Here is a 19,910-nt window from a genome sequence, read left to right on the forward strand (position 1 = left end):
CACTTTGCAGTTACAGTTTTGAATGGTGGATGGCGCTATGTCCTTAAAACGAGCAGGTACACAAATAAGAATGAATCTAGAGCTATACTTCATGTACTTAAATATTTTATCTCATTTTTATGTCTTATTTATTTTTGGGTTATATTTTTGTAATATACCTGTGCAAATACATCAAATCAACAGTGTATTTAGGGGGAAATAGGAGGTTATCACCAATGGTTAATACCACTGAAAGTAGGCCTACTACATGTACGTTAACCTGCAGCAGCCCTGTTTGAGCAACTTGCAGACAATAATTACAAACTTATGTAATATTTTTTTTCCCGCGTTATTACTATTGAAATGTTTGCATAATTAATCGAGATTTGTATTTTTGCTCTTGCATCTGTTCATTAATCTATTTCTCCCTTTTATCCATATTTGGGTTTATAACTTTTATAATTTTCGTTTTACTATGTTCTCTTGATTCCTTGCAAGCACAATTATAGGCTTATTTTTCATAATATTACTTTTATATAACTATAATCTTATATAAATATACTACATTATATTTTATATAAATATAATCTTTTTCTATAACATTTAATCAATATTTTTCTATAGTGTCACTTCCACAACATTTCGAACTGATTTAATGATTCGGTTAGAATTTTGGTATTGTCGCGGGATTCATTTTGTTGCACGGGGAAACGTTATATATAACGTTTATCTTTATAAAAATTTCCACTATAGAAAATATTTTTAACCAGCAATAGTTACAGGAATATTTAACCCTACAAACAAATTTGAACACGACAACTGGGTGGGAACGTTTAACAGAAAGCCTCGTTTTCTCACCGGATCGTTGTTAGTTGTCGAACCAACCAGGCAAGCGGGATGGAAGTGTAAGCGATTTAATTTACTTTTATTCGCCTAAAGTCAAACTTAAATCATATAATAATAATCTTTTTGTTGAAAATACCCAGTATATGGCGCTGTGATTAGAACAGGTTTCCAAATCTATACTGAAATGACGACGATATGCAGCTCACGTGGTTACTCTTGCATACTAACTTAATCTTTAGATGACGGTTAACGCTACGAATGCATTGGAGCCATCAAACTCAGATCAAATTGATTAGGAGCTGATCTGTTGAAAATGTATTTTCACTAACAATTGATGAGAGATCATTTGGGTATAACGATTGATGTATAATGTTCAGGGTACATGTTGGTCGTATTTAATAGCGAGAGGGATTTGGGAAATTCAGAACAAAAAGTAAATATGAAAGTGAAGTGAAGCACGTGTGATTATAGGACTGGGAAAGCAGCACACACTGAAAGCTGCTAAAAGGGGGGATATTATTTTTTATCATAAATTAATGTTAAAACACTACGTTTTACTCACCCCCAAGGCATCCTAGGTGTATATGACTTTCTTCTTTCAGACGAATCCAGTCTGAGTTATATAAAAAAATTGTCTTTGATCTTTCAAGCTGTTTAATGCCACTCAGCTGGTGTTGCATTGCATCAGTCCAAAAGAACTTAAATAAAAATCGCCCATCCATAAAAAAATTTTATATAACTCCGACTGGATTCGTCTGAAAGAAGAAAGTCATATACCCCTAGGATGCCTCGGGGGTGAGTAAAACGCAGCCTAATTTTCATTTTTGAACTAACCCTTTAAGGGCTACAACTAATTATTATTTTGATAATCGATTAATCTAACGATTATTGGACCGATTAATCGACTAATCGTCGATTATTTCACCAATTAATCAGTAGACTTTTGATTATTCAGCTTTTGCGATTAGTTAAAATATTGTTATATATATATTCTAACAAATAAATAAAGGTAATCACTTCAGCTTTTGAAAGTCATATTATGTGATGAGATGTTTTATTTTTTGATAAACTATTTTATTCACAACATAATCTCTCTTAAAATACCTTATAGGGTAATAATGATAATCAAAACAGTCCTGAGCTAGATCAAACTTTGATCTCTGTAAACCAAACTATAACTTTAGTGAAGTATTTTTTCCCTTATTAGCTAGCTCCACACTGGAGAGCCGCTTTATAACATAAAATCAAGTTGTAATTCTAACTGAAAGCGACACTGACTGGTTTTTCATGTTTAATACTGTAAAGCTGCTTGATTTAAGGGGGTCATATGATGCTGCTAAAAAGAACATTATTCAACTTTACAGATCTTCTTTATGCACCAAGAGCTTGTAACACTCCAAAGAGAAAGGAAAAATTTAAAAAGCATCATATGACCCCTTTAAGGCTATCTATTGCATAAAGTACTAAGTTATATAAATAAACGTGACGTGACTGGACTTTACTGGAGTACCGAACTGCAGAATTCTAGTAACATCCACATGGCTGTAATCAGATGCCTTCATAACTGCTGCTTTCACACTGCTGTCAATTTTTGTTATTGAGAGGAAAGCGTGCGGCATATATTTACATATTCATCCAAACGCCGCTCAACAGCTTTATGTTTGGCTGCTTTTGCTCTGAAGCGCTGTCTTCTCTTGAATTGCATCCAGGAGGGCTGAATTACTGTCTTGTGCTACAGCGCCACACTGGTCAAACAGCATTATTGCAGGCTCTTACATTAGGCCATATGAGATCAAACGACTACTCGACAACAAAAAGATTTGTCGACAATTTTTTTATTGTCAACGTTGTCGATAATGTCAACTAATCGTTTCAGCCCTACTTGAGTTGGAGCTTCCCTTTGCTCACACATGAAAAAATTGCAAATGCACAAAATGCAATTGTGCTTGTTGCAATGCTCCAAAAGACTATTATAGCTGCTGTTAGAACACAATTTTAGGCGATTTAACATGAGTTAATCCTAATGTAAACCTTTTGTTTTGTAGAAGGGATGCCAATGCCGCTATGCTAAGCAACTATGAGGTCAGTATGCATTTTAAAACTTTTTAGATTTTGTGTGTTATACAGTTCTATGTGTGTTTTATCAGAAATGCATGTTGTGCATCTCAAGTAAAATCTTCAGTTGTTGAGTTTAATTGTGACTGTACAAATGCACTCTGTTCCACCAGGTCTATCAGTTGCTGACAGACCTGAAAGAAAAAAGAAAGGAGATGGTTAAAAATAAGCACAGCACAGGACAGCAGAATCTCAACACCATCATGTATGAGGTGCATGTTTTTGATGTGATTTGAAACATCTCTTAAACCAAGATGATATAAAATTTTCGGTCTATGAGAGATTGTTTTCATCATGATCTTCAGACGGGGCTGATCACTCATGCCTTTTAACATTTGATGCGTCTGCCTCAGTAGACCCTGAAGTACCTCTCCAAGACGCCGTGTGCTCATCAGAATCCAGACACTGTGAAGGAGTTCCTCACTTCAATGCTGCCTCACAAGCTCACTAAGTGAGTTACAGAAAACTTTCTTTTTTTTATTCCTTATTTTGCCCCAAAATGGCTTGTTTTATTGTGGAAAACACAGGCATAGGAAAACTTATAGACCTGTCACAAACAGTGTGACAAGCACCGACTGTGTCACACTAAATGCAGTGTATACAACCACTTTGTAATTCTAAGTTCGAGATGTATCTTTATGAAAATTTGTGTCATGTGATGTTTGAGACTACAGTGCACATCTGAGTTGCTGTTTTGCAGTTGACAGTGAGTCTAGTATTACTGCACCTGTTTGTAAACTGTGACAAAAGTTGATAGACTGCTGGTACTTTTTTTATTTTCTTTCCTATTTAAAGAGCCGAGAAGTTGCAGCTCCTTAACCACAGACCTCAGACTGCTGTTGAGATCCAGCTGGTAAGACACTGTTCATTAAATTTTTTTTTTAATACCCTGTCTTCTTCTTTACATCTTTGCCCATTTCTCAGAGAGTACTACGAATGTACGTTCAAGAGTTTAGGGTCAGTATGTGTTTGTTTGTTTTCCCAGCAATGATGCATTAAATTGATCAAAAGTGACTTGAGAGAGTTGAACAAATTGAATCCTGAAAAAATGTATCACAAAAAACATAAAGCAGCACAAACTGTTTTCAGCATTGATGATATTGTTTCTTGAGTAACAAATCAGTACATTAGACTGATTTCTGAAGGATCATGTGACTCTGAAGACTGGAGTAATGATCCTGAAAATTCAGCTTTGCCATTACAGGAATAAATTACATTTTGAAAAGTATTAAAATAGAAAATGGTTATTTAAAATTATTATATCACAATATTGTTTTTAATATATTTTTGATCAAATAAATGCAGTCTTGGTGAGCATAAGAGACTAATTTAAAAAAACATTACAAACCCCAAACGGTAGTGTATAATGTTGTAGAAAATCTTCTCTTTCTCAAAGAAATCTCTTGAGTCAAGAAGTTCCAGATGCCAAAATCAGACTTCATTGGTCTAGTCAACAAAGCCAAGATGCCGGCAGAACATCTGACCATCTCACTTGCACCTCACACTTATATTCTTAAACCTTTTATCTCATTATGGGTGTTATCCTCCTTTTTTCTTTTTGGAATCTCCTCAATACTCCCGTCAGTAATTTCTTCAATCTGCCAACTTGTTTGTAATGGTGCCATCCTGCCAGTCAGCTTATTTAAAAAAAACAATGTTCTCAGCAAAAATATACTCGTATAATATCTTTATGCAATCTGAGAGACTGGTACATGTATGGACATTGAGCAGTAGTGGTCCTACAACATTCTAGTTTAGCCAACAGCAGCTTTGCATTGTTATATTTGAATGATAATAAAAATACACCATAATAAGCAAATGGCATATTCAGATTGTTGTTTAGAAGTTAGACTTGAAGGAACATTAAGCATACAAGAATATGTAACAAACAGTGAAAATGAAGTAGTAAATGTGAAAATATTTTCAGATAAACAATTTATACTTGACAGGGCAATTTTTTATATAAACTTATAATATTAAGAATATTATTACTGATGTTATTACAAGTAAAAATGAAGTATGGTTTTTGTACCCTAAAGCCCCAGGCTTTTTCTGCGCACCTGTAATAAGTTAGTGGAAGGGATTGATGAGAGAAAGGATAGTTTTCTGAATGGCCAGCGCTGGATGATAGGTGTATAACCTATATATGACCTAACCTTACAGATGGTAGAGGAGAGCGAGGAAAGACTGACAGAAGAACAGATTGATGAACTTATACAGAAAGTCACGGACGTCCTGCCTGGTGACCCTCAGAAAGAAGCTGATGCATCTGCTGACCCTGAGATGGAGACAGACCAGTAACATCACCCCTGCAAACTCAATTATATATATATATTATATATATAATATATATATATATATATAGAGAGAGAGAGAGAGAGAGAGAGAGATGTGTGTGTGTGTATTTTCAAACACAAAAGAAACTTTCTTCAGATTTAACTTCAGATTTGTTGACAGTGCTAGTGCTAATATTTGCTAATATAAAGCGATGTCTAACAAAAATGTTAAAACATGTATTTGTTGTTCCTGATGTATATATTGTACTAGCAAATGATAAAGAAATACCATATATGATTTTGTCGGCTTATTAAACTTATTTGTAGGAGTTGCATTGATCTTTTTTTTTTTGGAGGAGGGGAAGGATATAATCTTCTGGAGTCAAGAAAATCTCACTTCTTCTCTGGCATCCTTCCTGTATTTAATTTGGCACATAATTATACTGTATAATCAGTGAGCATTTTAAGATTTGATTTGAGAGAGATTGAGCAAAGCAAACCTGGTCGTTTAATGTTAATTAGGCCATTTATCATTTGACAAACTCTCTCTACTGACCCAACTGTGTGAATATGAGATGTCAGTGCGTAACTGCAAGATTGAGCTCTTGTAACAACTAAGTTTACCGAGACCTTTATCCATAAAGCAGCAATGTGAATTTGTGTCACATAAAGACGCCTTTTTTCATTGCAGCCCTTCAGAAAACTGCAACATTGAAATTGCAGGTTATTCTTTATTTTATATTAAATCTCAAAACATATTTATGATTATATTGATTAAAAATGTGTTCTCATTGACAGTTCTTCTGAGGACAATAGAGACTGATTATACGACACGAGTTTGATTTATGACAGCAATGCCATGTCAAAGAGAAACCCACTTGATTGGCAATAGACGTTTGCTGTAGCCAATGAAAGTTAAGAGTTCCTCTTCAGCGCTGTGGTAACTGGTGTGAATTTAAGACCTCTAATTTCCAGCTTTTCGGTGGAATCGAAATGGTTTGACAGATTTCTCACGTATGCGCTTAAGATTCACAAGAAATGTGCTCGCGGTCTAAGACTTTAACTCTCAAAGTCAGTGCTTCATAGCTCCGTTTACACGATCATCACGTCTGCATTTCATCAGACACGTGATTCTGGAGAATGTAAGGATTCGAGGAGTTGTACTTTCTGTACGGTAAGACACGATACGCTCGGTTTTCTTGCTGAATTGTTCAAACTAATGGGAGTTTTTTTTTTTTTTTACGTGTTGTGAACGTGTTTCACTCATAGTTTCCTTGTCGCAGGCCGCCAGTCGTGCTGGCGAGTAACTTTGATCTCAGGTATATTCGGTCCTAGATTTCCCTTACAACCATTTTAAACGTGTCTTCTTGTCACGCAGCGTATGCATCCTAGCGATGCACATGAACTGAAAAAAAAAATGCGTTCAGCTTTGTTTTAACTATACACGGTGATGACCGTCGAGCCGACCACATATTATAATGGATCTGTTACAGCTCTGTCTACTTGTTGCATTTTTTCAGTACGTGCACGTTTCCCACAAAATATACGGAAGCGGTCTGATGTCATTGAACATATTTTTTCTGCATGGGCGGCAGTACGCCTTTATTATTATTTTGGGTTATTCAAACTGCTATGATACCCAAAAATGCGGTCCAACGTTGAACACACTATATGCTGTCTAGGTAGAATGCGTTTTCAGACACGTCTCTAGAAGAATGGAGACCACAGTCAGCAACCAAAGTAGAAAGCATATATACTTATTTGTTAAAATTCTTCTATTCCTGATTAATATGCAGAGAAGTTACTTATAGATTATTAGCTATAATTTGATGAGTTTCACCTGGCTCAACCAATGGCGTGAGTCTGGGGTGGGACTATCTTTTTGTTCGACCAATGGGAGACATAGAAAGTGTTCAGTAGAAACTTGTTTAGGAACCGTCATTAGGTCTCATTATCATCATCTACTAACTGGGGGGATTATTTAAAAATTGCACATTATTAGAAAAATTAAAATTTCCGCCTAATTCACAACATGTGCATACATACATTAATTTGTTCTTAACCTATAGTTTTAATGTTAATGTAGTTGGAGTATTCTAAATGAGAGACACATACTAACAAGATTAGTAATTTACATAAAAAATCACCCAATCATCTCCATATAAGAGCTTTATATTCCAGAATAAATATCTCTTATAAAAATTATTCTTTAACACATTTATGTATGTGCAAAAATATCAAGTGTTAATGTTTCATGCATTGCATGTGTCACAAATAACACCTATGTGCATCTCAAATGCAACCACAGATTCTTGCCACAACAGGATGCTTTGCTGCTGAAAGGTGTTAAAACTTTTGCCAAAGTTTACATGTGTGAAAGATGCTGTTGACACTCAAAAACCGAGGTAGTGTAACCTGCACACATAGAGGTAGCAGTGTAACCAAAACGTACCTGCTCATGTGTGCAAAAGGGAAACTAGATGTTCTGGTAGATTAGTAGGTCAACCGCCAAAAAAAGATAAACAACATCTAAACTGACACATTATTTATTATTTTAATATTAATTTCATCAAAAACAAGTTATTTCAATAATTTCTGTCCATGAAATTTGAAAACGTATAGCATTGTCATCATTATAGCATATCAGTACTGTTGAATATTGTCTTAGATATTGAGTCCTAAAGACTAAGATCCACTATACTAGATTTATTCTACTTTGACCTGGATAACTGACAATCTTTACAATCATAAGCTAGATATGACACCTACAAGATACACACAACATCCTTTCGCAGCATTACATTGTTTTTCTAGTTAAATTTTACAGGAAATTTTCCTTTGTGTTTTGGCTTGCAATTCGAGGCAAGCTGTAATTGTCTAATACTATTACCGTAATGTTGTACTGTAATGGTATTGGATGTGACATTTAATGTATCATGAGATGCACCCTAGTAGCCAATGTTGAGACAGACCTGGCAAAATCTGTTTTTGAAAGTGTTTTTCCTTCCCCTTTTTTCACAGGCACAATGGTGCTGACAGAAAACATAAGGCTTGACTTACGAAGTGTGAATTTATTGAAGCTCCAAGCAAAGGCCTGAAGAGCTGCTGGCTGGAAAAATTTTGCCCATCCCTTCCCTCCCCCAAAAAACCTTTACCTAAGCTGCCTTTCAACATTCTTTCACCCTGAACCTTTCTGGAAAGCATTCGCTCTGTCTTTCCAAGATCCCTCTTGACCTTCCCTCCCCCTTCTTTCTGCTAAGTCTGTTTTGCCCATTTTGTTTTGCCTCATTCTCCTTTTTTGTAACCACAAACCGCGTTCTCCCCTAACTATAAGTCATGAGAAAACAAACGTGCAACGTTCTTCTGGTCTGTGGGGTCATCAGCTCCATCACAGTATTTTATCTCGGCCTCAGCACGATAGAATGTCCAACTGCTCGTTCTCGTGCGGCACAGCATGGGTGGGCGGTAAATCTACAACCTAGCCGAAACCTAAGCGACCCGTTACAACTCCCTGAGGAGTACAATGAGGAAACCCCTCTCATTTTCATTGGCGGAGTCCCTCGTAGCGGCACCACACTGATGCGGGCTATGTTGGACGCCCACCCTCTGGTTCGGTGTGGAGAAGAGACCCGCGTCATCCCCCGGCTGTTAGCCATGCAGGCCACATGGAGTCACTCCGCACGTGAACGTGTCCGTCTGGACGAGGCTGGCGTCACTGATGAGGTCCTGGATTCAGCTGTACGTGCCTTCCTGTTGGAGATCATAGTGGGGCACGGCGAGCCCGCTCCGAGGCTCTGCAATAAGGACCCTTTTGCTCTCAAGTCCCTCACCTACCTCTCTAAGCTCTTCCCAAAAGCAAAATTTATTCTTATGCTCCGCGATGGCAGGGCCACCGTACATTCTATGATTTCCCGCAAGGTGACTATCACCGGATTCGACTTGACAAGTTACCGGGACTGTTTGGTGAAGTGGAACCGGGCGGTGGAGGTTATGTATGACCAGTGCCTGGCTGCAGCGGATGGCAACTGTCTGCCTGTGCATTACGAGCAGCTGGTCCTGCACCCTGAGCGGGTGATGAGCAAGCTCCTTCAGTTCCTGGATCTGCCGTGGGACACTGCCGTGCTGCACCACGAACAGCTTATTGGGAAAGCTGGTGGTGTTTCACTGTCAAAGTGAGTGAGTTTGATGCTTTGAGCTATTTGCTGTCACACTTTTGAGAGATTTTTGTCACATTCATGTGATAATTCTTAAATTTTTTTTCTAAATAAATGGAAAATAAAACACTGAAATAAATACATTCTCACGCCATGTAAAAAGTAAACACGTCAGACCTTGTTTGTAGAAAGCATGCTGAACATCCTTGCAGAAACAAGGTTGTGTTGTTCTGAATAGCAAGCGGAAAAAGTGGAGTGGGGGTGGGGGGGTCTAGGCAAAAGGTGTTATATTCCAGTCTTAAAACAAGGGAACAAACTAGAACCATGTAGCCACAATTTACCTAAAACCAGGAAACTAAATCTTAATTTATGACCATATCCATTTTTTACCCCTGCATATAATGTGTGGCCATATCATTTTTAATCCGATACTGATATGGCATTAAAAAAAAAAGTAAAAGAAAAACAACTTTGTTCCCATCAAGTCTGACCCTGTCAAGAATTTTCATTCACTCTTTCCTTTTACATTTACGGCTTTTCCAGATAATGGATCAAACATGCAGGTTTACGTTTCCTTGTCAAGAGTTGAATTAGTGCTCTCTATGTAAATAGTCTCTGTAGTACAAGCGGTAAAACAAATAAATTAGAAGTAAACAGGGTGTTTGTTTGATCAGCAAGTATTTACAAAGACCTCATGAGCACTAATTGGGTGACCGTTCTGTAATAATGCAACCGGTGGAAGATGTTAAAGGGGTAGTTCATTGCGATTTCACTTTTTTAACGTTAGTTAGTGTCTAATGTTGCTGTTTGAGCATAAACAATATCTGCAAAGTTACGAAGCTGAAAGTTCAATGCAAACGGAGATATCGTCTTTTAAAATTCTGGCAGTTTAATGCCTACAAAAACGGCTGGTAGGAGTCTAGGGACTACAACGAGTTACTTCCAGGGTTCGTGACATCACAAACCCACCATAGCTATGAGAAGCGTTAAACATGGACACGCGTGCAGTTGCCCGTACTGTATTAAAGCTTTAATCAGGATAAAACCGTATATTAAAAGCTAACATAAGCAGTAGCATTTACAAATAACAGCGTATCTAAAAGTATACAAAAAATAGGCGATGATGAGCTCGCCAATGGCCTTTCTGATAGCTCAGCATAACAGGATTAACGTTACGAGGACAAAACGTGCAATACTGCACTCCACCTAGTCCATGCATTTGGATTTTATTAAAATGTATCTTGGGATCGCAAAACATTTTTTGTTAATCTCGAAAAAATATATATTTAACGGTAATTAGGCTTCCGTGTACACTAATGCTGTTCCCTGAAAATGTACATTAAATATATCGTTTAAAGGGATAACTTGTGTGTAATTTTATTTGGTATAACCTAATGCTGTAAAAGAAAAAAATATATATACTAAAGGGGGAAAAAAAGCGCGTCTTATTTTAATATCATGCTACTTGCCGACACTAGACATACAGTGTTACGTGAACCAAGCATATCCTTGGTGGTCTAGTGGTTAGGATTCGGCGTTCTCACCGCCGCGTCACGGGTTCGGTTCCCGGTCAGGGAAGGTGTTAGTTTTTTGCGCTCCCCACATCATATTATTACATAGAATTACATATACACCGATTTCTATAATTTAAAAATATACATCCTTTATTTTTAGACCACATTTGTCAAAAATAAGTATTGCACGTAGGCTACATAATTAAAGTGAAACGCCGTTGATAATGACTACGTAATACATACAGCACGTAAAAAAACCAGTAACCATTGACACCAGAGACATCCGGAAGAGAGCGCGACTAGCCCACTCATGCACGCGATTAGCTGCGGTGACCGGTGAGATAAAGTGATAAACTGAGTGCCAAAACTGTGCACTCGACTCACATCTTCAGTGAAAACAGTGAGAAGGTAAATTAATGCACTTGTACTTTCATTGTCTTTCGTGTTGTTTTTGGACTGATCGTGTCATGTTACCGCTACCAGATATAGTTTGTAAAATAATACACCGATGAGAAGATGCACTAAACTTTAATCATCCAATGAGGTCTTGTTTTCTGGTGTTTACGTCTAGCTATTAAGTGCATTAAGTCGGTGATTTCAAAAATGTTTAAAATGTAAACACAGAAAATGGGTGGATTATATCGTTCTGATGTTGCTTTAGTTTTTAGATGGAAAGCAGTTGTGTATTTTGGCAAATGATTTACAATTCAAATGTGGAATGTCGTTTTTTGTCACTTATATATGCACACATTTGCAAATAACGACCATAAGAGTGTTACTATATTCTAAAGGTCACAATTAGGGATTAAAAAAGAAAGGAGAAAAACGCGAAAACATGTCTATATACACTATATTTACTATATTAAATACACTATATTTTTTATTTTTTTTATTTTTTATGCAGCATATATAGTACTAGATTATAAATACTAAATATTATGATACACACTGGGGTTTTTGATGCATGCACCTGCATGAACGATTACAGAACTCCTTTGCCTGGTGCTTTGGAAATTGAATGAAGTAGGCTATTAATTGTCAAATCTCTTATAGCAAACCCACTGCTAGTTGGAAATGAACCTTTCTTTAGTAGGCAATGGATTCAACATAATATCAGTTGATAATATTTGAATATTCCAGAAAAATAATTTTCCTATTGTTTTTCATTCATGCCCCCGCCTCTGCTTTCCAATTAGTTTGTTTGCTTCTTCATTTACACATTATTTTGCTATGCCCCTTTCCAATTTTTTTTTTTGCTAAAATGGACTACAGAAGTCATCTTGAGCCCTTGAGATTTTACGGTAGCCATGCATTCATTTCAGCAATCTTGTGAGTGTGTATTAAAGGGGTCATATGATGCGATTTCAAGTTTTCCTTTCTCTTTGGGCGCGTGCGTGTGTGTGTGTGTGAGAGAGAGAAAGAGAGGGTCACATCAGTGGAGTCAGCTGTTTTAACCGTGGCTTGTGTACTGCAAACACATACCAGCTTCATCACTGTGTCTGTCAGTGTCACGCGACTCTGTTCCCCTTTCGGGCTCTGTCTTTACATTTATTTTGAAAGATGAAGCTCGAGATTATGGTAAGGGGCGTTACATTTACACAAAATAATGATCTTTAAAAAGCATCATATGACCCCTTTAAGATCTGGCTGTTTCCAGCTCACAATATGATTTTCATTCATAGTCCACTCCTTTTAGTGCTTAGGAACTCTAGGCTGAGAAATGGTCGGCTTTCATGTGACCATTCGAACCTCAGCATCTCCGCTCTCAGGATTGTATGGCAGGGTTTGGATCTCTTTGATTGGTACTCTGAGTGAGAGCCCTCCAGTCAGAGTGGAACACTGTCTCTTGCCAGGCTCAGTAAGACAATCAACTATTTTGAGAAGACATAATACGTATGGTTCTGAACACAGATGAAATTAAGTCATTTAGCAATTTTTACAGTTCTAATAGTGTACAAATAAAATGCAGTCATAAGAACAGAAGTCCATACAGTTTTTAAAATGAGCTTTTTATTAAGGCACAATATTTGTCTTTTACTTCATGAAGGTATATATTCTTTTTTTGAACCACATAAAAAATAACAACATTGTGCCTATTTGTGTCAAAAGCTAATAAATCGTTAATATCAAATACGAAAGTAGTTATAAATAATACACAACATATCATAACACAGCTCATTAAATAATTTTGATTATGTTAGATTATGTACACCACTGTTCAATAGTTTTGTAAGAAACTAAGATGTCTTTTCTGTATTCTTTTTTATAAAAACAGTAACAATGTAAAATATTCTTTCAGTTTAAAATCACATTTTTTATTATTATTTTAATATGTTTTAAAATGTCATTTATTCCTGTGATGGCAAAGCTGCATTTCCAGCATCATTGCTTCAGTCTTTAGTGTCTCATGATCCTTCAGAAATCATTGTAATAAGCTGATTTGCTGCTCGTTAATTATGAATAAATATTCAAAACAGTTGCTGCGTAATGTTTTTGTGGAAACCCTGATACATTTTGTTTTTCAATTTTTATTTGGTGAATAGAAAGTTCAAAAGAGCAGTATTTATTTGAAGCAGAAATTTTTTGTAACATTATAGATGTCTTTACATTGTTGGCTCTTTGAAAAATTGATTTTGTTCCTCTTTTGTAAATCGGTTTGGATAAAAGCATCTAATGCATAAATATAAAAGAACAACATATGCCCTCTAACAGCTACAGGCCACTACAGTATCTGCTGAGGCATTTAAACCCATTCTAAACCTGCCTAGAATATGATATATCAAATGACTGTTAAATAACTGAGAAAAAACAAAGTCATTCACTATGGCAGCATTCTTTTAGACTGTGACCCCATCTAGCAGGTACACATGCAAATGTGGTGTTTTTCTTTTTGGGACAGGCCTATACAGTTGTCATCAAGTCTAAAGAGGAAGTTGGCATAGTGGTTTTGTTGAAACTCCGTCTTGAGGCTCAGCCTGGCTTTCCGGACCTGGATTGGCACTGTGGGGATGTGCAGGTGAGACGGAGTTCTGAGGATCCTGAGGTGGAGGTTTTTCCTTGTCATAAATGGATCCGGACAGCAGATGGTAACGTCGAGCTTCGGAATGCGAAAAAGGTGAGCTGTTTCTGTTTTCACCATTCCTTCACACTTATTAATTTGGTAATAATATCCTTTTTATTTCCTGTATTTCATATCAACGCCTCTTAATGTTTCCCTTCTCTAGTGTGTCTGAAAAAGAAGGAAACATTAGCAATCCTAACCAATCACAGGGAGAGGGATCTCCCAACAAAAACAACAGTTTATCAAGTAAAACCTTTTTTACTCATTAGTTTATTGTTTTTGTCCTCCCGTCTTTTTTTTATCACAGTTAATAAAGATGTTGTTTTTTTATCTGTAGGTGGGGCACATTTGTTGTAGATGGTCCTCACTGTGTAGACATGTCCAGTGTTACAGCTCTAGGACCAAACTTTAGTTACATCCGTCAGCGATAGTGGTTTAGCTTCCTTAAAGCTTCATTACAAACTAGATTGATATTAATTTATTCTTATGTCACATGAACTGAATTTGACAATGAAATGTTGTCACTCTGCTTATATTTTAGCCCAGTTAACAATGTGCACTACATCAAGAGTTTCATTGAAAGAAGAACATCTTGGAGCAGCCTACAGGAACTTGAGACATTCTTCCTTTTCAATGGAAGGGAGAACACAATTGCCAGTATGCTAAACAAATATTTACCATTTAAAATAAACAAAACAAATTAAATTTATATATGTGTGTGTGTGTGTGTGTGTGTGTGTGTATATGTATATATATATATAGATGATATATATATATTTTTTTGCTGTACAATTCTCTCATAGAATATGTTCAGGCTCATTGGCAAGAGGATGCATTCTTCGGATATCAGTGCCTCAATGGTTGCAATCCTCTGTGTATCAGACAGATCCATAACCTGCCACCTAACCTGTCTGTCACTTCAGAGATGGTCAGACCTTTTCTACCAGAGGACTCATCATTAGAGCAGGAGATGGAGGGGCGTACAAGTATGCAAATGTGGATTGCAGGCCATTTTGACATTTTTAACAGAACATTCTATGTAACTATGTAATGTATATTGCACAGAGAGGACATGTGTATCTTCTGGATTATGAAGTGCTGGATCAGCTGCCTGCTAATACTGTCAATGACAAACAGACCTACTTGGCTGCTCCTTTATGCCTGCTGCATTACAGCCGACAAGGAGAACTAAAGCCCATTGCCATACAAGTAAAAATTTTAAACCGCTTTTTATTGTAATAGTCACCATCTTTGATTAGATGTATTAAAATCTTTTTTGGCTGAATTTTAATGACCAACAATAAAAAATAACTTGCTTTTAGGGCTTCTGCGGTTCATTGATTTTGATCATTTTGATGCTTTAAAGTCGTTTGCCATGAGAGTGGATGGTTGAATTCTTTAGCTTAACCTATAAATCGTACTTTTGTTTTTCAGCTGATTCCTCATATCCGTAGCACTCTTCAGATCAACCTTCAGGCTAGAGTCACTCTTCTGTCCACAAAAAGGCGTTTTTGACAAGGTTGGTGTGTGCTGCTGCACTAACTCTGCAGCAGCACTTCTTCTTCGTCGTCTCGTCTGATGCACTCACTCAAACCTCGCCCCTCGCCACCCCCCAACCATTCGAACTTCTGTAGGCGGGAATTATTTTTAAAGATATTCTAATGAGCCGCTTTGTGATATCACAAAGCCCGGGAACCAACGCTGTAGTCCAAACGAGCCGTTCGTTGTAGTTCTTGAAAAGGGATTTTTTTAAAAACGAAATATCTCCCTTTGGAGTGGACTTTGAGATTTGTAACTTTCTAGATATTTTTTATGCCCAAACATACACACTACACACTGACTAAAATTAAAAAAAAGTGAAAGCATAATAGAACCCCTTTAATAAAGATGTCTTCCATGGTGACTTCTCATTAACATTTGGAGAAAACTGATATTGGCAAGAGGATGCATTCTTCGGATATCAGTGCCTCAATGGTTGCAATCCTCTGTGTATCAGACAGATCCATAACCTGCCACCTAACCTGTCTGTCACTTCAGAGATGGTCAGACCTTTTCTACCAGAGGACTCATCATTAGAGCAGGAGATGGAGGGGCGTACAAGTATGCAAATGTGGATTGCAGGCCATTTTGACATTTTTAACAGAACATTCTATGTAACTATGTAATGTATATTGCACAGAGAGGACATGTGTATCTTCTGGATTATGAAGTGCTGGATCAGCTGCCTGCTAATACTGTCAATGACAAACAGACCTACTTGGCTGCTCCTTTATGCCTGCTGCATTACAACCGACAAGGAGAACTAAAGCCCATTGCCATACAAGTAAAAATTTTAAACCGCTTTTTATTGTAATAGTCACCATCTTTGATTAGATGTATTAAAATCTTTTTTGGCTGAATTTTAATGACCAAATGAATGCTAAAATCAAGAACCAAATCTTAATATTTCAGCTTCAACAGGCTCCTGGTCCACAGAATCCTGTTTTGGTTACATTGGTTGTTAGCAAAGATGTGGGTCCGTAATTCAGATTTCCAGGTCCATCAGCTACTTTCCCATTTTTTGCGCACTCATCTTATAGGAGAGGTGTGCTGTACCGCCGCACTCAGACAGCTGCCCGAGATTCATCCTCTTCACCAGGTAGAAACAAAGTTCAGCTCAAAGAACCATGCAGTGTTGACTTTGACCACTAGGTTGTTGTTGTTTTCTTGTGGTGAAAGCAGTCCTGAAGGACAAGGTTGGTTTTCTTACTTATTTAAGGAAAAGATGGATGCCCAAAAAATCATGCTTTGGTAAATTGTAATTATGAGATACTAAGCCAAAATTATGACATAAAAAGTCAAAATTATGTGATAAAAAGCCATTATTACTACCTAAAAAGTGTGGTCAGCTTTTTATGTCATAATTTGAAAGCCCATTTCCTCCACATAAAAAACAATTAGGAGATAAAAAGTTATAAGTCTGACATACAAAGTTGAAATTATACAATAAAAAGTCATTATGACATTTTATCTTATAAGTTTTGTCAATTTAAGCTTTATCTCATTACAATTTGTCATAATTTTGACTTTAAATTTCATAATTTTGACCTCTTGTGTCATAAGTTTGACATTTTACTTAATAATTTGTACTTTTTATGTCATAAATGTAGCTTTTATGTTAATTATTATAATTATTACACTGTAATATTTTTGACTTTTTATCTCATAGTTATGACTTAGTATCTCATAACGATGACTAATCAGAGCATGCTTTTTTAATTTGTGGCGGAAATGGGCTTCCATAGTAAACACAAAACAATTAGAAAAAAATTATATATATATATATATATATATTCAAATTTATGTAGGTGGGAATTATTTTTAATGATATTCTAATGAGCCGCTTTGTGATATCACAAAGCCCGGGAACCAACGCTGTAGTCCAAACGAGCCGTTCGTTGTAGTTCTTGAAAAGGGATTTTTTTAAAAACGAAATATCTCCCTTTGGAGTGGACTTTGAGATTTGTAACTTTCTAGATATTTTTTATGCCCAAACATACACACTACACACTGACTACAATTTTAAAAGTGAAAAAGCATAATAGGACCCCTTTAAATTCTTGAGAAGTAAACATTTTTAAGCAATTTGGCATAATCTTTTATTATTATTTCTTAAGAAACGTCTCTTACAATATCAGATAATTTGACCTTTTTATGACAAGGCAAGGTTAGTTTAGTTTGTAACATGTCATGAACTCCCCAAAAACATAATGATTTTCATGAATTAATCATTTTTAGAGGGAGTAAAGTAAAAAATGTCAGCATAATTCTGTCCTGATATCAAAAAAGGACTCATAAAAATGAATGTAGTTTAGATAGTAGTTAAGTAGTTTGGCATAATCTCTTATTATTTTTTCTTAGAAAACATTCCTGAAAAATCTGATAATTTGACCTTTTTATGGCAAGGCATGGTTAGTTCAGGTTTAAAAATATCTTGTAGTGTGACCCCAAAACAATGATTTTTGTGAATTAATAATTTAGAAAAAAACTGTGTACCTTGAAAAATATATTTTAAAAACATTTAAAAAAAAAAAGGTAATTAAGACATTTAAGGTGTAAGGAAAATATTTCACTCACATGTATTTGTTTTACTTAATGGTTACACCACATGACATTTTATTAGAGTCATTACATTTAATTAAGTTACATTTCAAAACCATGTGAAACAAACATATGAATTTGAATATAATGCTTGAATATAAAGAACTTTTTCAAAGATTCTTTACTGTGGACCTTCCTACATGTCATTGACCGATGCAATTTCTGTCTCATCTACTTCATTTATTCTTCACAGAGATGTAAAATGCATAAATTGATCTTTGCTTTGCCTTCGTATCATGTTCTCCAGGAGTTCCACAGTCATTTCAGACCGCAGCCGAAATGTGCAAGTTTGTTACCATGGTGATCTTTTCCTGCTCAGCACTTCATGCAGCTGTGAACTTCTCTCAGGTATGTTCAGTTATTAATAAACTGACAGAGGTGCTTAGGAACAGCATATTATGTCCACCTAACTAATTCAAATTCACTAAACACATCTCACCCCTTCTTAAACCAATCTCCACATTTAACTGGATTATAACCTTTGTATTCCGAACAGTCCTGCGGCCATGTCACGTCCACCTTCTCAGACCAAAGGCTCGGTGTCTGAGGAGGATATTTTCTCCTTCCTTCCGGAAGTGAACTCCTCTTGCCACGTCCTTAGTGTCCTGTCTCTACTGTCACAGCCTGCCATTGACTTTGTGAGTGTTAACACAATCTATAGGGTACTGCTGTGTGAGTATTTACACTGTATATTTTCTGTAGGACTAGGATGCAGACGTGATGTTCATCTAGCCATTACTTCCTCTTTAGGTGCCCTTGTGCAGTGGTGCAACCGTCAAGCTTGTGGAGGAGGTCTGGAGAGAGCTGAAAATGATAGCAAAAGACATCGCAGACAGGAACAGCCAGCTGGAGTTGCCCTATACTTACCTGTCTCCAGACCACATTGAGAATAGTGTGACTATTTGAGTTCACTGTCAAATTGAATCATGAATTGTAACTTTATGCCAAAAGAAGGTTTTAACCTGTTTTTTTTCACTGATTGACCTAAAAGAGAGCTCCTTAAAAACCTGACAATGACATCAAATGTGTAGTTCTGGGAATTTCTTAAAACATTTTTAGAATAAAATCCTATTTCATTTAGATAAAGTTTATTAATAAATATTTTATATATACCTTTTTTTCCCATGATTTGACTAAATTACAACGTTATTGGAAATAATGCACAATAAAAATAGTCTGTTCACAAGTGAGATTTACATTGCTTTTTCTTTGTTGTCTTCACCCATCACGTTTCATAGTTAATTTAAAAGCAAGCTATTCACTGAAACTAATTTAATACTTTTAAGATTAAAGGTCTGGGGATGGGACAAGTGTAGAAACAAATCTGTGCATAAATTGCATTTGAAAAGTAACAAAATAAATGATTAATGAAGTTATGCTTAAAAGGTTTTTTTAATATGACCTTCAAAAAAATAAAGAAATCTGTTAATTTTAATAAAAATGCTGCATAAAACTGGCTGAATTGAAGAAACACTCATATATTACGTTGTGTGATTCAGTATAAATCGGGTGTGAGGCACACGTCCTGAAAAGTGAAGCTGCGGGCTCTTTGATCGCCCCCTGGTGGCTGGCTGCAGTACAGGTCATAAACCTCGCCCTCTCCAGAATTGGACTTGTCGTCAAAATAAAAAAAATAATTACACTTCCAATACAGTTTTCCGAAAGATGGTTTTGGTCATTATCACGCTGATATATGTTCAATTGTTTTTTTTTTTGTGATAAGTTTGATTTTAGCTAATAATTTGATGCTATAAAAATGGGGCGTGTCGTTATTGTTGTTTGGGTCTGCAGAAGCTTGGGAGGGTGTTTGATACCGTGGCTCCAC

The 19,910-nt window shown here is 36.3% G+C and overlaps 1 protein-coding gene, 1 non-coding gene and 2 pseudogenes across 3 annotated transcripts; all 4 read left to right on the plus strand.

The window, feature by feature from the left end:
• Positions 1-18: 18 nt before the first annotated feature.
• Positions 19-5,271, plus strand: crcp (calcitonin gene-related peptide-receptor component protein). 2 transcript variants are annotated; one of them, XM_016565164.1, is made up of 6 exons: positions 19-56; positions 2,871-2,907; positions 3,054-3,152; positions 3,297-3,391; positions 3,736-3,793; positions 5,104-5,271. In XM_016565164.1, the coding sequence occupies exons 2-6, from the start codon at positions 2,890-2,892 to the stop codon at positions 5,239-5,241; spliced, it is 408 nt and encodes a 135-aa protein (XP_016420650.1). In that variant the 5' UTR covers positions 19-56; positions 2,871-2,889; the 3' UTR covers positions 5,242-5,271. The 2 variants fall into 2 exon arrangements, with proteins under 2 accessions (XP_016420650.1, XP_016420649.1); XM_016565163.1 differs by lacking the exon at positions 19-56 and adding an exon at positions 787-884.
• An 860-nt stretch (positions 5,272-6,131) lies between these two features.
• On the plus strand, positions 6,132-9,824 carry LOC107749925 (protein-tyrosine sulfotransferase 1 pseudogene; annotated as a pseudogene).
• Positions 9,825-10,876: 1,052 nt separating this feature from the next.
• trnae-cuc (transfer RNA glutamic acid (anticodon CUC)) lies at positions 10,877-10,948 on the plus strand. The gene has a single exon. It is a non-coding gene; the product is annotated as a tRNA-Glu (tRNA).
• Positions 10,949-12,604: 1,656 nt separating this feature from the next.
• Positions 12,605-19,064, plus strand: LOC107749942 (hydroperoxide isomerase ALOXE3-like; annotated as a pseudogene).
• Positions 19,065-19,910: the final 846 nt, after the last annotated feature.

The sequence above is a fragment of the Sinocyclocheilus rhinocerous genome, unplaced genomic scaffold (genome assembly GCF_001515625.1).
Source record: "Sinocyclocheilus rhinocerous isolate Xijiao unplaced genomic scaffold, SAMN03320098_v1.1 scaffold320, whole genome shotgun sequence".
NCBI lineage: Eukaryota > Metazoa > Chordata > Actinopteri > Cypriniformes > Cyprinidae > Sinocyclocheilus > Sinocyclocheilus rhinocerous.

Coding starts and splice junctions, on each gene's coding strand:
- crcp (XM_016565163.1), top strand. Junction 2,908..3,053: donor CTATGCTAAGCAACTATGAG/GTCAGTATGCAT, acceptor CTGTTCCACCAG/GTCTATCAGTTGCTGACAGA. Junction 3,794..5,103: donor CTGCTGTTGAGATCCAGCTG/GTAAGACACTGT, acceptor CTAACCTTACAG/ATGGTAGAGGAGAGCGAGGA.